General features: G+C 56.4%; 1 protein-coding gene across 1 annotated transcript; it reads left to right on the forward strand.

Annotated features, from left to right (window-relative positions):
- Nucleotides 1-1,161: 1,161 nt before the first annotated feature.
- On the forward strand, nt 1,162-12,164 carry LOC122101584 (glutathione S-transferase A4-like). Its single transcript, XM_042671954.1, has 6 exons — nt 1,162-1,296; nt 5,298-5,349; nt 6,742-6,874; nt 8,639-8,780; nt 9,949-10,080; nt 11,577-12,164. The coding sequence occupies exons 1-6, from the start codon at nt 1,207-1,209 to the stop codon at nt 11,697-11,699; spliced, it is 672 nt and encodes a 223-aa protein (XP_042527888.1). The 5' UTR covers nt 1,162-1,206; the 3' UTR covers nt 11,700-12,164.
- The last annotated feature ends 741 nt before the right edge of the window (nt 12,165-12,905 follow it).

A 12,905-nucleotide genomic window follows, 5' to 3' on the forward strand; every position in this document is an offset into this window, starting at 1 on the left:
GCGGTGCGAGCGGGTGTCAGGTCTGTGTCCGCGGCGTGCGCCGCTCCCGCCGGGCTCCCCGCCCAGCCCCTGCCCTCCGTGCGTCCCGCTGGGTCGGGATGGGATCGGGCCTGGGTCCTTGGTGTGGCTTCCCTCGGGCCTGGGGTCCGGGTCTCCGAGGCCCCAGGGCGCCTGGGGCCCGCGCCGCGCCCCGCCCCGCCGGGCTGCGGTCAGCACCCGCCGCCCGTCCGCAGCGAGGGCCGGGTCCGCGGCGAGCGGGGGGGGGGGGGGGGGGGGCACGGTGTGACCGTGACACCGATGCACTGCGCTGCGAGCGCGAGTGTGGTGTGACCAGAGTAAGAAATCTGAAAGCTGGAAAGGAAAGCACAGCCAAGCCAGGACCCGCCCCTCCTCCCCTCTTCCCTTCTCCCTCCTCCCTCCTCCTCCCCATCTTCCCTCCTCCCCCTCCTCCTCCTCCCCCTCCTCCCCATCTTCCCTCCTCCCCCTCCTCCCCCTCCTCCCCCATCTTCCCTCCTCCCCCTCCTCCCCCTCCTCCCCATCTTCCCTCCTCCCCATCTTCTCTCCCTCCCCCTCCTCCTCATTCTCCATCTTCCCTCCCTCCCCCCACATTCTCCATCTTTCCTCCTCCTCCTCCTCTTCCCTCCCTCCCCCTCCTCATTCTCCATCTTCCCTCCTCCTCCTCCTCCTCTTCCCTCCCTGCCCCCCTCCTCATTCTCCATCTTCTCTCCTCCTCCTCCTCTTCCCTCCCTGCTCCCCTCCTCATTCTCCATCTTCCCTCCTCCTCCTCTTCCCTCCCTCCCCCTCCTCATTCTCCATCTTTCCTCCTCCCCCTCCTCCTCCCCCTCCTCCCCATCTTCCCTCCTCCCCATCTTCTCTCCCTCCCCCTCCTCCTCCCCATCTTCCCTCCCTCCCCCCACATTCTCCATCTTTCCTCCTCCTCATCTTCCTCCCTCCCCCCTCCTCATTCTCCATCTTCCCTCCTCCTCCTCCTCCTCCTCCCCCTCCTCCCCGTCCCCTCCTCCCCTCCTTGCGGTGTGTAATGGCGGCGCGCTCTCGCTGATCGGGAGGACGCCGCAGGAGCAGCCGCCCTTTCCCGCGCCGACCCGCGCCTGCGGTCCCCTAGGGTCCCCGGCCCAGCGCCGGCCGCCGGGAGCCGAGCGCCGGAGCAGCCGGAGCGGCGCGGGACCTGCCCGGCCGAGGGCCGCCATGGCTTCGTCGAGGCCCAGGCTGCACTACCTCAACGGAAGAGGCCGCATGGAGTCGGTGCGGTGGGCGCTGGCCGCCGCGGGCGTGGAGGTACCTTCCCGCTGCCCCCGCCCCCACCGCCCACCTGCCCGCCCCCCACCACCCACCTGCCCGCCCCCCACCCACCTGCCCCCGCCCCCACCCACCTGCCCCCCATCCACCTGCCCCCGCCCCCACCGCCCACCTGCCCGCCCCACCACCCACCTGCCCCCGCCCCCACCCACCTGCCCCCACCACCCACCTGCCCCCGCCCCCACCCACCTGCCCCCCACCCACCTGCCCCCGCCCCCACCCACCTGCCCCTTCTGTCCCCACCTGCCCCCCACCCACCTGCCCCATCCACCTGCCCCCGCCCCCACCCACCTGCCCCACCCCCACCTGCCCCCGCCCCCCACCCGCCCCCGCCCACCACCCACCCGCCCCCCGCCCACCTGCCCCTGCCCCCACCCACCTGCCCCTTCTGTCCCCACCTGCCCCCCACCCACCTGCCCCCGCCCCCACCGCCCACCTGCCCGCCCCCACCCACCTGCCCCCACCCACCCACCGGGCCCCCATCTGTCCCCACCTGCCCCTCACCCACCTGCCCCCACCCCCACCCCACCTGCCCCCACCCCCACCCACCTGCCCCCGCCCTCACCCACCCGGCCCCCTTCTGTCCCCACCTGCCCCTCACCCCACCTGCCCCCCACCCCCACCCACCTGCCCGCCCCCACCCACCCCGCCCCATCTGTCCCCACCTGTCCCCCCACCTGCCCCCACCCCCCCACCTGCCCCCCGACCCAGCCCCCCCCACCTGGCCCCATCTGTCCCCACCCACCCGCCCCATCTGTCCCCACCTGTCCCCCCACCTGCCCCCACCCCCCCCACCTGCCACCCCCACCTGGCCCCATCTGTCCCCACCCACCCGCCCCCCCACCCACCCTGCCCCACCCAGCCCCACCCACCTGCCCCTACCTGTCCTCACCCACCTGCCCCACCTGTCCTCACCCACCTGCCCCCCACCTGTCCTCACCCACCTGTCCCCACCTGTCCTCACCCACCTGCCCCCACCTGTCCTCACCCACCTGTCCCCACCCTGTCCTCACCCACCTGCCCCCACCTGTCCTCACCCACCTGTCCCCCCGCCCCGTCCTTACCCGTCCCTCCACCTGTCCTCACACCTGCCCTCACCTGCCCCCCACCTGCCCCCACCCGCCCTCACCTGCCCCCCTACCTGCCCCCACCTGCCCCCCCTACCTGCCCCCCCACCTGCCCCCACCTGCCCTCACCTGCCCTCCACCTGCCCCACCTGCCCTCACCTGCCCCCCCCACCTGCCCCCCACCTGCCCCCACCTGCCCCTCACCTGCCCTCACCTGCCCCCACCTGCCCCCCCTACCTGCCCCCCCACCTGCCCCCACCTGCCCTCACCTGCCCCCACCTGCCCCCACCTGCCCTCACCTGCTCCCACCTGCCCCCACCTGCCCCCACCTGCCCCCACCTGCCCTCACCTGCTCCCACCTGCCCTCAACTGCCCTCACCTGCCCCCACCTGCCCTCACCTGCCCTCACCTGTCCTCACCTTCCCCCCACCTGCCCCCACCTGCCCCCACCTGCCCTCACCTGCCCTCACCTGCCCCCACCTGCCCTCACCTGCTCCCACCTGCCCCCCACCTGCCCCCCACCTGCCCCCACCTGCCTTCACCTGCCCTCACCTGCTCCCACCTGCCCTCACCTGCTCCCACCTGTCCTCACCTGCCCTCACCTGTCCTCACCTTCCCCCCCACCTGCCCTCACCTGCCCCCACCTGCCCCCACCTGCCCTCACCTGCCCCCACCTGCCCTCACCTGCTCCCACCTGTCCTCACCTGCCCCTCACCTGCCCTCACCTGCTCCCACCTGCCCTCACCTGTCCCCACCTGTCCTCACCTGCCCCCCACCTGCCCCCACCTGCCCCCACCTGCCCTCACCTGCCCCCACCTGCCCTCACCTGCCCCCACCTGCCCCCACCTGCCCTCACCTGCCCCCCCCACCTGTCCTCACCTGTGCCCCCTGGGCCCGGGGCCAGGAGCTGCCACCTCTGCAGAAGCGGTCTGGTCCACAGCCCCCGGCGGGCGTGGCTCGGCACTCTTCCTGTGGGAGGCTTTTCCCTGTCCTTGGGGTGGAGTGGCTGGAACTGTTTGTCTGTGTTCATGCATGGCTCCTGGCCCACTAGCGCCTGCGACTTGTGAGGAAGGGGAAAGGCAATGGGGCTGACGTCCGGCCGCTTCTCCAGAGCCTGCGCCGTCTCTGGGCACCGCTCCCGTGCCGGCTTTAGTTGGCGCCTGGGCCCCTCGGCCCCTCCTTGCTCACAGGGGAGTGTCGGGCCACGCTCTGCTTCGAGCTTGGTTCTGTGCCTTCAGTTTTTTTATTTTGGAAAAGGTCAAATGAAAAGCAACATAAAGAGCACTGGCGTGAAGTGTGCGTGTGCACTGTCTCCCAGACTCTGCCCAGACCTGAGCTGCGCTAATCTTGTTTGTCTGCCTCCACCCTGCTTGTTTTGTGGGAGAATTTTTAAAGCCATAGCTAATACTCACATCTTCTCATGGTTCTTACTTCAACATATATTTCTAACAGGTGAGGACTTAAAGGCATAACAATGCTCTTATCCAATCAACTGAGCAGAACAAACAGGCCTTTGATATCCAAAGCTCAGTCTGATGATCTCAAGTAGATTTTTTAAAGTTTCTTTCAGCCTTAGTCTAAACAAGGTCTGTGCATTGCATTTGCTTATGTATCTTCTAGTACCTAAAACAAAATGTAACAATTTTAAAATGCACTTTATATTGGGGAATCTTTTCTATGTAAAGTTGTAAAAACTGTGTGTCCCATAGCAGTCAGTCAGTCTCTGCTGATGATGGCCTCTGAGGTGACCAGGCCACAGGAAATTCACGAGGACCAAGTTTCCCCAGGAGTGTGTTTTCACAGCCCCGGCGTCAGCTCTGCACGTGTCACTGTCACCGTGTTTCCTTGCCTGTTCTCAGGCTGGGACAGCGGCTCGGCCTTAGCTCACTGTCAGCTCCGGCGCTGGTGTGGAATCCTCCACAGTGGGGGGGGGGGGGGGTGGCCTTTAACCTCGACCTTTTGAGTGCTGGAGAGCTGGTGGGGCCTGCCCAGTCCCTTTCATCCGGATTGTCAGGCCTCTGCCCAGTCCGACTGTTCCTGGGAAGCAAATCTTTAAGTCCTGCCCACACTCCCAGCGACAGGAGCCGCGTGCCACCGACCGACCGGGAGGCGCGCGGCAACATTTGGAATTCTGCAGGAAAGATTCCGCTCCACTTCCCCTTACTGCTCAGTTGGTTGCAGCTTTGGCCACTGGAGCTCGTGCTGTGCTGTGCTGTGCTGTGCTGTGCTGTGCTGTGCTGTGCTTCGCTTCTCAGTTCTCTCTGTCACTACAGGACGTGCTAGGCTCCTCTTGTATTTTCACTATCCCAACTCTAGACTCAGTTATCTCTCCAGGAAGACCTGGCCCCTGGTGCTGGCGCCCTGTGTGGAGAACCCAGCATCCACCATTGCGTCTAAGCTGTTTGTTTGTGAAGGAAGTGTCCAGTGTCCCCCATCCTGGATTTGGCTTGTTTGCTCCCAACAAGGCTCTCTCCACTACCCATGATTTTGTGAATTGCTTTGAGTCCCATGAGGGGCCCGTGGGGTCTTCATTAATCAGCACGAATTCTTGAAAAGCAGAGCTTTTACTTCTCCCTTCTTGTCTTTTTTTTCTTTTAATGTCGTCGTTTATGGATGTGAGGATTCGTTGGTGGGGGAGGGGGGGGTTCTAATCCGCACTGAAGCCTGAATCAGCTGGCATTCCGTTAGTAAATCCCTGGGCACGGGTCCTCCATGCCTTCGGCTTGTCTCTGGCCTTGGCATACTCCCTTGCTTCCTGGCAAAAGAGAATCAGCATTTTTGGCAGAAGCCTGGTTTTGTTTTAGTGGGCTGTACTATTTAGAAGCCAAGACAGGTTGACTAGGTATTTACTGCCTCTTTAATGACTTTGGTCTTTTGGGGATGGGCTATGTCTTTCTCTCTCTTCTTATTTAGTTTGATGAAGAATTTCTGGAAACTCAAGAACAGCTAAAGAAGCTACAGGAAGGTGAGTCTGGAAATGAGCCAACTGTCTGTCCGTACTGCCGATTTTTTAAAAAAGAACTAATGTTTATGTAGAAGGGCAAAGATGCAGAAAGTTTAAAGAATAGCATCCCCCAAAGCAGAGAAGCAAGAGGGAATGCACCGCTTGCTGTGGGAGTTCTGTAGACCCAGCTGGAAGGTTAGAGTAGTGCCTTCCACATCCGGAGAAGACTCCAGCTTTTCTCCATCTGGCCTCCTCCTCTCAGCCTCCCCCCCCCCCCGCTCAGCCCCCCCTCCCCCCGCTCAGCCCCCCCCCCCGCTCAGCCCCCCCCCGCTAAGCCCCCCCCCCCCCGCTCAGCCCCCTCCCCGCTCAGCCCCCCCCCCGTTCAGACCCCCCCCCGCTCAGCCCCCCCCCCGCTCAGCCCCCCCCGCTCAGCCCCCCCCCGCTCAGCCCCCCCCCCGCTCAGCCCCCCCCGCTCAGCCCCCCCCGCTCAGCCCCCCCCCCCGCTCAGCCCCCTCCCCGCTCAGCCCCCCCCCCGCTCAGCCCCCTCCCCGCTCAGCCCCCCCCCCCCCGCTCAGCCCCCCCATCCCCTCTGCTGCTTCCTTCATCCCCCTTGCCCCCTCCTCCTCACGTTCTCCCGTCTCGCTGCTGAGGTCATCCATCACCTGCTGACCAAACAAGTGACACCAAGCCAGACCCTTTTTAGCTTCTGGTCGGTCCTGCTCCCTCTCTGCCCATCCTTCGGGGGCCAGCATCGGCACAGCCCAGCCCAGCTCACGCCCATCTCCCCCGCGTGGTGTCCCCACTTCCACAGACCACCCTGCCTCGGTCATGGTTTGTAGAAGGAAGCACTGGATTACTTTTCAACTACGGAGGACAGACCTGGTAACCAGTGTCTGTGGCTGTGCTGCGGTCGGTGAGGCTCCGGTTTGCAGACCAGACTCTGAATGCATTGCTCTCGAGTGGAGCTGTCTGTATGGACAGGACCGTCTGTCCCACCCTGCCCGGGGTGACAGCTGCTGGCCACCCATGACTCTCCAGCATTTCATGTGTGTGCAGCTGAGGCACTGAATTTTAATTGTGTGATGTTTTAATGACTTGGGTTTAGGTACAAATGCCACACTAGCCTGTGGCTGCTTGGCGCAGGCCAGGGCAGCTGGAAGAAGCATTTTCACTATGCTGTCCCTGGGGGGGCAGGTGTCTCTTTTCCTGGGGTACAAATGGAGAGGAAGGTGGACACCAGGGCTGGCTTCCGAGCTGCTCCAGAGGCTAAATCTCCACCCCAGATGAAGCCAAGGCCGCTGGCCATCCCAGAGCTCTGTGCTGGTTCCCCGGGCAGAAGCCTTTCACATCCCTTTTCTGGTGGATGGCGAGCAGGGGGGGAGAGGCTGTGTCTCACGGTGCTTCTGTCCTCAGAGGGCCACCTGATGTTCCAGCAAGTGCCCATGGTGGAGATGGACGGCATGAAGCTGGTGCAGACCCGCTGCATCCTGCACTACATCGCCGACAAGCACCACCTCTTCGGCAAGAACCTCAAGGAGAGAACCATGTACCGTGGGCCTCGAGCGCTTCCCTTGCCTCCCTGTCCTCCCCGTAGCAGTCCTCCGCCCCTCCCTTATATATGCACTGTTGGTTCTTTCTTCTTTTCACCTAAGACGGGGACTCAGTCTTGGTATCTGGTGTTTCATGCTCCTTGGTAGGTGTTCTACCACCTGAGCCACGCCTCCCAGCCTCCTGTGTTTGTATTGTTCGTGTGAACAGGGATCCAAACCAAGACCATGAAGCCCAGGTGGAAATTGAGTACAGAATCTTAAGTAACACAGGTTCAGCCATCATTCCTCATGACACTACCCTAAAGGTCATCATCCTGCAATCCTAAGAGATTCAAACCCTTAAAAGTCTACACAAAGTTCTGGAAATATCCTGGGGGAAAAAAAAGAATTGAAAACAACATTTTTCAAGAGATTTGTATTTTATGAAAGATGTTTAGTTGAGAAACATATAAAAGGGCAGAATGCTCAACAGCCCACTTCACACAATAAAATAGTGACCGTACAAACATTTTTGTAAGCATGAACTCCCAGAGACAGACCGTAGTTACGTGGCTATACTGTCCAGACCAGTGAACAGTACTGATAGAGAAATGGGCTTCAAAGTGAGCTGTACATTTTTGGCCTCTGTGTGGGCACAGCGCTACAGCTGTGGTCAGGTGATAACCTACCAACGACATGTAGCAAGATAGATCATGTGACCTTTCTCCACCCAGGGTGTCTCCCCAAAGCGGAGAGCTGGAGACATTTTCTCTCACAAATGCACATGCACAAGAAGGACATCTCATCTATTGATGAGTTGTGCGTGGTTTCACGCACACAGACAAAGCAATAAGTTGAGCTATAGTAATCTCATCTAACACGTTCAAGGACTAAATGGGCAAAACGTGTACCCTGTGAGCTAGATCTAAAAGTTTAGGCAACTTATAGCTCCAGAATTGGAAACAATGCAAAGAGCATACCAACTTATAAAACATAATGCTGGCAATTTTAAGTAGTGAGAGAAAAGACAAAACAAACACCCCAGAACGCTAAAGCCAAAGCTAAAAAGAGAAGTTGGCTTTTAAGGTTTTAACGTTCAGGATCTTAATTTCTCAGGATGTGTCCCCTGGAGTTACATAAGAAAGAATTCTGGGATATGCTTACCAGACATCAGATAAGACATCAGTGAATATTTTGATACTGCTTTTCAGCCTTCCTGACTAACAATGCCGTTGAGGATTAGGAATGAGAAATTGTGGCATTGAAGCCCTGGGATAGTGTGTATTGGACTAAAATTTGAACTCAGAGCCTGATCCTTGGACCTCCTAGATGCATGACCCTGGGCAAAGTGTTAGTAGCTCCAGTTGTCTGATCATTTCCTATGCAGGCTTATGACCATGCAAAAAGCTGGCGGCCTGGCTCAAGTGGTAGAGCACCTGCCTACCAAACACAAGTCACTGAATGCCAAATAAGAAAATGGGTACATGGGTCGTGGTGCAAGTCTGGAGTGCTGCCCACATGGAGACAGGAGCATGAGTGTGTGTGTGTGGGGTGGGGGCGGAGCTGGGGAGCCGGGTCATCGTGACACTAAAGCTCACTGATTGATGAAGCTTTCTGAAGGTTGTTTTGAGCTATAACTAAAATTGACTCCGCCTCTGTGCTTAAAAGTCAGATGTAGAAAATCGGTGCTGGTGGGTGCTGGGGTTGTGAGCGGAACATGCCAGAGCCGGCCGGGTGGGGTTGTGGAGGGAGAGGCTGAAAAGCCTGCTTTCCCTTTGAAGGATCGACATGTACGTGGAGGGGACCCTGGACCTGCTGGAGACGCTCATCATGCACCCGTTCTTAAAGCCGGCCGACCAGAAGAAGGACTTGGTGGCCATGGCCCACAAGGCCATCGCGCTCTACTTCCCCGTGTTCGAAAAGGTAGGTAGGCTGTCCGGAGACCGGGCCATGGCACCGCCCCACCACCAGGGGTCGCCTCAGCGCCGGCCGACGAAGTGTGAGCAGATTGATGTGTCAGAGTCCCCCCCAGTCTCTGGGGACGGCATTTGTCCCAGTCAGTCATCACCCAGGCATTCACAGAGCTCCTATAAGATACAGAAGATCAAACTACTCACTCACTCACTCACTCATTCATTCATTCAACAAGTGCTTTTTGATAAGCTCTTATCCATCAGCTAGTCTGCCAGGAGAACCATTTCCTTTTTATTTCTCTTTTGCTCTTTTCTGTTTTGCTCTTCCTCTTATTACTGTGGGTTTTTTTTCTTGAGCTTTCCCTTCATTTTATTTATCCTGAATTAGAAGGACCATCTCATTGGCATTAGAATTAATCGGGGGGGGGGGGGGGAAGAAATTAGAATCAGAAAAAAAAAAGAAACAGTCCGTTCTGGGGGTTTCAGTGTGTAGCGGTGTCTCATGGCCCCTTTCCCAGAGTGCTTTGGGAGGAGTCTGTGTCCCAGGAGCCCAGAGTGTTGTGCTCCTCACAGCACACGTGTGCACACCCACGCATATTCGTTGTGAAAGGCTTTGCCTGCCTTTCCTAGTACTGTTCTTGGCTTAACCCTGACCAAAACTTCCACTCATAAATCCCTAGAACCTAAGTGGTACCCTCAAAATAGAGGAGGGTGAGATTCAGTTTTCCATTTTCTCTGTCGGGGAGACGGGAGAGGAAGATGGGTCTGGTTTGTCCAGGTGAGTGAAGCACGGCTAGGTGACAGGAGTGGCGATGACCTTGGAGATGACCCTCATGAAGGCCGCCTGGCGCTCAGCCCTCCAAGCACCCAGGATGCTCAGTGCCAGTGTGGCACTGCGACCTCGCTTCTGACGTAGACAGCTGCTGAGCCCGGGAAGGCTGAATGTTTTCTTCCTCCCTGCAGAGTCCCTTTCTGCCCCGTAGCAGACATCCATGGATCCTCTCCCTCTCCCCTTCCTCTCCCCTCTCTCAGTGTCTTGGCACCCTCCTGTTAACGTTGCTTAGAAACACGTTTACGGAGAAGTCTGGCAGTACCGCAGCGTTCTCGCCTACTGTATCAACGTGCTGCTTCCTCGGTGACTGTAGTGTAACCCATGCAAACTGGTTTATGTCCTTCAGGTTTTAAGGTGCAGCGGTGAGAACTTTCTGGTTGGCAATCAGCTGAGCCTTGCAGATGTGATTTTACTCCAAACCATTTTGGCCATGGAAGAGAGAATTCCTACCGTCCTGAGTGCATTTCCTTACCTCCAGGTAATTAAAATTGTCAGACCTCAGCCTTCCTTCAGTATCTATTCATTGGTTGGCTTGGAGTGTGTATATGTGTGTGTGAGTGTGTGTGTGTGAGTGTGTGTGTATGTGTGTAATTTTGTAAAGTGTATTTTATTGTTGTTTTAGATTCTAGTGAGTGAAATGAAAGTATAGACTTGAAATTGTTTCTCTGGCCCTCAGATCATTAAAGTTGAAAGATTATTGTCATGTGAAAGTGTTCATCCTAGTTGGGTGCCGTAACTGCACTCTGAGAGGCCGGTGCATACCAAGAGTTTGCCGGGAGGAGCCGAGCCCCAGGCTGGGCATCCTCACCTGCTGATGGCGGGCAGGCAAGCTCAGCATGCTCACAGTGCAGCTGCCTCTTCAGAAACACTGTGGCCTCACACCGGGAACACTGAGAGCAAGCGCAGGGCACAAACATCACCCCATGGGCTCCCACTCTGCTCCGTATATTTATAGAGAGTTGACTGACATAATCATTAGGGATCTTGTTAATATCAGTGGCACATTTTTTGTCCTTAAGTGTGTGCTGAGCTTGTTTTTTTTTTTTTTTTTTGGTCCGGTCTTGGGGCCTGAACTCTGGGCCTGGGTGCTGTCCCTCAGCTCTTCAGCTCAAGGCTAGCACTCTGCCACATGAGCCGCAGCGCCACTTCCAGCTTTTTTCTTTTTGCTTATGTGGTGCTGAGGAATCGAACCCAGGGCCTCAGGCATGCAAGGCAAGCGCTCTACCACTGAGCCACCTTCCCAGCCCCTGTGTGCTGAGCTTGTATCTTACACTTAGAGGGTATTTAATAACTGGACTTTTCTCCTCTGTTACTGAGAATTGATAAGATTTGACCCTGAATGAAAAAAATAGACTTTTTTCTTTTATTCCAGCTGACATAAGCATGTGACATCTGAGCCATAGGCCATGACAGTCATCTGGTCACTCCCACTCAGACCCCAGAGAGGGCCTTGCTTGATAACAGGAGGAGAAAGTCCTAGGAAATGGAATCTTAAATATAAATTCTACCATCTGATGGCATTTGGTGGGTACAGTGCTGGTTCTGAACCCCGGCCTTGTGCTTGCAACACCTGCTCCCTGCCCCTTGAGTTATCTACATCCGATAGATTTCAACCACACTTTTGTGTGCAAATGGGTCGTGCATTTCTCTGCAGAGATCAGATCTCCCTATTTGCTCTTTTCTCCTTTTCTTCTCTTTAAGTATCAAAACCCTACTCTAAAAAGATGTTTTAAATGTTGCTAGTTCTAAAGAGAGTGACCAATGGATGATAGTTGCATAAACCTGGGCCCCATCCTGCAGCTGATGGCAGACACTGCACAAGATCAGACCTTAAACAGATGCGGGGTTGGAATTCCAATTGGACTTGGTCGACAGATACATATGAAACAGGTTTTGATGAGATGTTGGCACAGCCCCATTTTGTTACTTGTTCTTCCGATATTAACCTGGATCTTTTGTGCTTTCCTTTCTCAGGATTACACGTCAAGATTAAGTGAAATCCCTACAATTAAGAGGTTCCTTGAGCCTGGAAGCAAGAAGAAGCCCCCGCCCGACGAGCAATATGTGAAAACCGTCTACGAAGTCTTCTTGTCCTAGAGCAGCTCTGCTGTCCGTGAATGGGTAGACAGTGCCCCCCCCCCCCCCCAGAGTAGCTGCCCAGCTCCGTTGCAGTGCTGTGTGTTAAAGGGGTTGTAACTTGAGTCTCTTGTGTCACGGTGGTTTTCTCTCCTAAAATTATTATTTTTATTATTTTTTGTCCAGTGAAAACCTTTAGGGGATACGTATTGGTAAACCTTTTCCAGGGGGGCTGTGTTTGAGTTTGATCTGCTCTGGTTACTCACTTCCTGTAGCCGGTTCACACTGAGGCTGTGCTGTGGTAGGACCTCTTCTCACTGAGCTCCTTCGTTCTCTCTTTATAGTCTGCCTTTCCATTTCTTCCTAATGTTTAGTGTTTAATAACAGTACAATGTCTAGTGAGTGACTCTGCTTCGAACGATAATGGAGGAAATGGTGGTCATGAATGCAGTCAGTATTAACCCAAATAAAGAGTTTACTAATTATTGCCCTGATTCGTGCCTTGGCAAGGAGCTCTCTGTGAGCATGGAGACATGGTTAACAATCAGGAAGTGAGATTTAGGGTGACTGCCTTCAGCCATACCCACCGTGTCATATGGGGTCCCCGGCCTAGGGTCACGTGTCAGCCCATTCCTGCAGAGAATGCAATGAGCTCACCGGGGGTATCAGCAGCGCCTACCTGATGAAGCCCATGTAAAAACTCCAGACGCCACGGCTCAGGTGAGCTTCCACGGCCGTGGCTTGCCAAGTGTCCGCCAGGTGTTACTCCAGGAAGGCCACCCTTGACTCCACCAGAAGAGATGTAAGAAGCCCTGTGTTGGGACCTCCTGGGCTTGGCACTGTGCTTCCTGGCTGCCTTCATCTGTATCCTTCCCTGTAGAAGACTCAAGGCACGGCTTTTCAGTTTTGTGAGTCCTGGTTATGCTTCCAGCTGGAAGACTTGGGAAGGAAGCAATCTCAAAAAGCATTCACCAAGAACACATTTGTTAATAGATTTATTTATTTATTTTTAAAGAGAACTGGATCCAAATTACTCAGGACACAGTGCACCCCATCAAGATTACTTGTCCAAACAACCAAATTTTGAGATACCCTTTTACAAACTCCCAATTAAACAGTTTCAGTGGCTGAGTTTAAGCCTCAAGTTTAAGAATGGCTTTTTTTTTCCAGACTCTGAAAGTTAATTCCCGAATGCTTACATTTTAGTCAGACCTGGCTATAAGACAG

This window comes from Dipodomys spectabilis, unplaced genomic scaffold (genome assembly GCF_019054845.1).
Source record: "Dipodomys spectabilis isolate Male_0828 unplaced genomic scaffold, ASM1905484v1 ptg000669l, whole genome shotgun sequence".
NCBI classification, from domain to species: Eukaryota; Metazoa; Chordata; class Mammalia; order Rodentia; family Heteromyidae; genus Dipodomys; species Dipodomys spectabilis.

Coding starts and splice junctions, on each gene's coding strand:
- LOC122101584 (XM_042671954.1), top strand. CDS start 1,207: ATGGCTTCGTCGAGGCCCAGGCTGCACTACCTCAACGGAAGAGGCCGC. Junction 6,875..8,638: donor AACCTCAAGGAGAGAACCAT/GTACCGTGGGCC, acceptor TTCCCTTTGAAG/GATCGACATGTACGTGGAGG. Junction 10,081..11,576: donor GTGCATTTCCTTACCTCCAG/GTAATTAAAATT, acceptor TTCCTTTCTCAG/GATTACACGTCAAGATTAAG.